Raw genomic sequence first — 1,785 nt, 5'->3', positions numbered from 1 at the left:
TCCTGCTCAAGTACGCGCACCGTACCATGTGCTGCCGCTATGCGTGTCTTAAGGCGGCTGCGGCGAAGCGGCGGGCGCGGCATGCCGATGGCAGTGCGGACGATGCGGTTGCGATGTGTTCTGCTTCAAGATCGTGGCGGTGCTTGGCATGCACTTCTGCGATCCCAATCAGCTCATCGCAACGAAGCAGCGCAACAAGCTGGCTGCTGCCAACAAGGCCCTATGCTAGATCTACCTCACGCGCGGATCGTTCAAAGAGGACCAGCATACACAGGCTTCCTTGACATGCGTTTGTTTGAGCTTGAGGCTATTTGTGAGAACTGTTTGGCTTGAAGATTGCGCTCAAGAAGAGCAACGAGAATCGGAAGAGGAGGATGCTGAGGCGGCGATTGCTGAGCATGAGAAGGATCGATCCGGATTAGAAGGCGCCCGCCGCAGGCGAAGAAAATTTGGGGGCTAGCGCCGTATCGTTGATCACGGTGGGAGCCTCTTGGCCCCAGGCTGTGCCACGGCCGACTTAGCCGATGTAAGAGGCTCTCGCTGATCTTAGACCGCGTAAGCACCCCAGCGTGACTAGTCACACTTAGACCCGCTCAGCCTCGAGGCTCAGAACTTAGACTACTACCCAACCAGTGCGTGCGCGACCCGAGCGCACCCGCCGCCGACACGCCCGTGGCTCTGCGCTCGGGGGCATCATCTAAAACGACGCTGCTGTGTGGTTTGCGGGGCCGGGGGCAAAAAAAGTGGCGCTGTGTTGGCTGTGTCGGTGTCCGCGGGGGCCGGGGCCGGCCGAGTGGAAATGTAAAAATCACTAGAGGTAGAGCATATCTTCGAAAATGTCTTACAGATCAGCCCGGCGTGAAGAGCTTGACAGCCCCATCGTGGGAGCCGGTCAGCACCTCGAGCCGGCGCGGGTCGCACGCCACCGACGTGACGGCGCCGCGCGCGGCCGGGATGCGTGCCTGCAGCCGCGCCTCCACCAGGTCCCAGACCTACGGGCGGCAGATCCTCACAACTCACCGCGGCCTGGTCGCGCGAGCAGCGGCTGCCTCCTCGTCGGCAGCCGCTCGCGTAGAGAGAGCCGTCCTCGGAGCCCGAGAGGACCAGCGCGTCGTCGTGCGACAGGCACGCCCCCAGCTTGAACTGACGGTTCGTGTGGCCGCTGTACCGGTTGAGCAGCGTCCCGTTGGAGCGGTCGAGCAGCCGCAGCGAGCCGTCGAGGCTGCCGGCCAAGGCGCAGTGGCCGTCTCCGGACAGGGCCACGTGCGTCAGCGCTGCGCCGAGCGTGTCGGCCGTGCGCGAGCCCGCACGAGCGTCGTACGTCCGCAGCACGCCGTCCACAGACGCAGTCAGGATCTCGGCGCCGCAGACGGCCACCGCGCTGAGCGAATCGGCGGCCCCCTCGAGAATCTGCACCGGGGCCGCGTTGCGCGAGCGCATGTCCCAGCAGCGCGCCGTCGTGTCGTACGACGCCGAGACGAGCAGCGACGAGCCCTCGCCGGCATAGGCGACCGCGTTGACCCGCTGAGAATGGCCCGACAGGCGCCGCAGCACGCGGCCGGAAGGGACGTCCCACACAAAGACGGAGCGGTCGCCCCCGCACGAGGCGAAGCTGCCGTTGTCGTGCGCCACCGCCAGCCCCAGCACGCGCTCGTTATGCCCCGTGTACGTCTTGATCGGCTCTGCCGCCTCTTCGCGCCGCGGGTTCCACAGCAAGATGCGGCGGTCGTCGCCGCCCGAGAGGCAGTAGTTGCCGTCTGAGTTGAAGAGCGCAACGTTGACGGA

The 1,785-nt window shown here is 65.3% G+C and overlaps 1 protein-coding gene across 1 annotated transcript; it reads right to left on the bottom strand.

The window, feature by feature from the left end:
• Nucleotides 1-813: 813 nt before the first annotated feature.
• EMIHUDRAFT_374095 (hypothetical protein) lies at nt 814-1,785 on the bottom strand (the record flags this gene model as incomplete). Its single annotated transcript, XM_005769862.1, has 2 exons — nt 814-992; nt 1,072-1,785. Coding segments are annotated over 2 exons (858 nt in total), but the record flags the coding sequence as incomplete, so codon positions are not given.

This window comes from Emiliania huxleyi (assembly GCF_000372725.1).
Source record: "Emiliania huxleyi CCMP1516 unplaced genomic scaffold EMIHUscaffold_4097, whole genome shotgun sequence".
Classification (NCBI taxonomy): Eukaryota; Haptophyta; order Isochrysidales; family Noelaerhabdaceae; genus Emiliania; species Emiliania huxleyi.
This window is presented reverse-complemented; position numbering and strand designations above follow the sequence as displayed.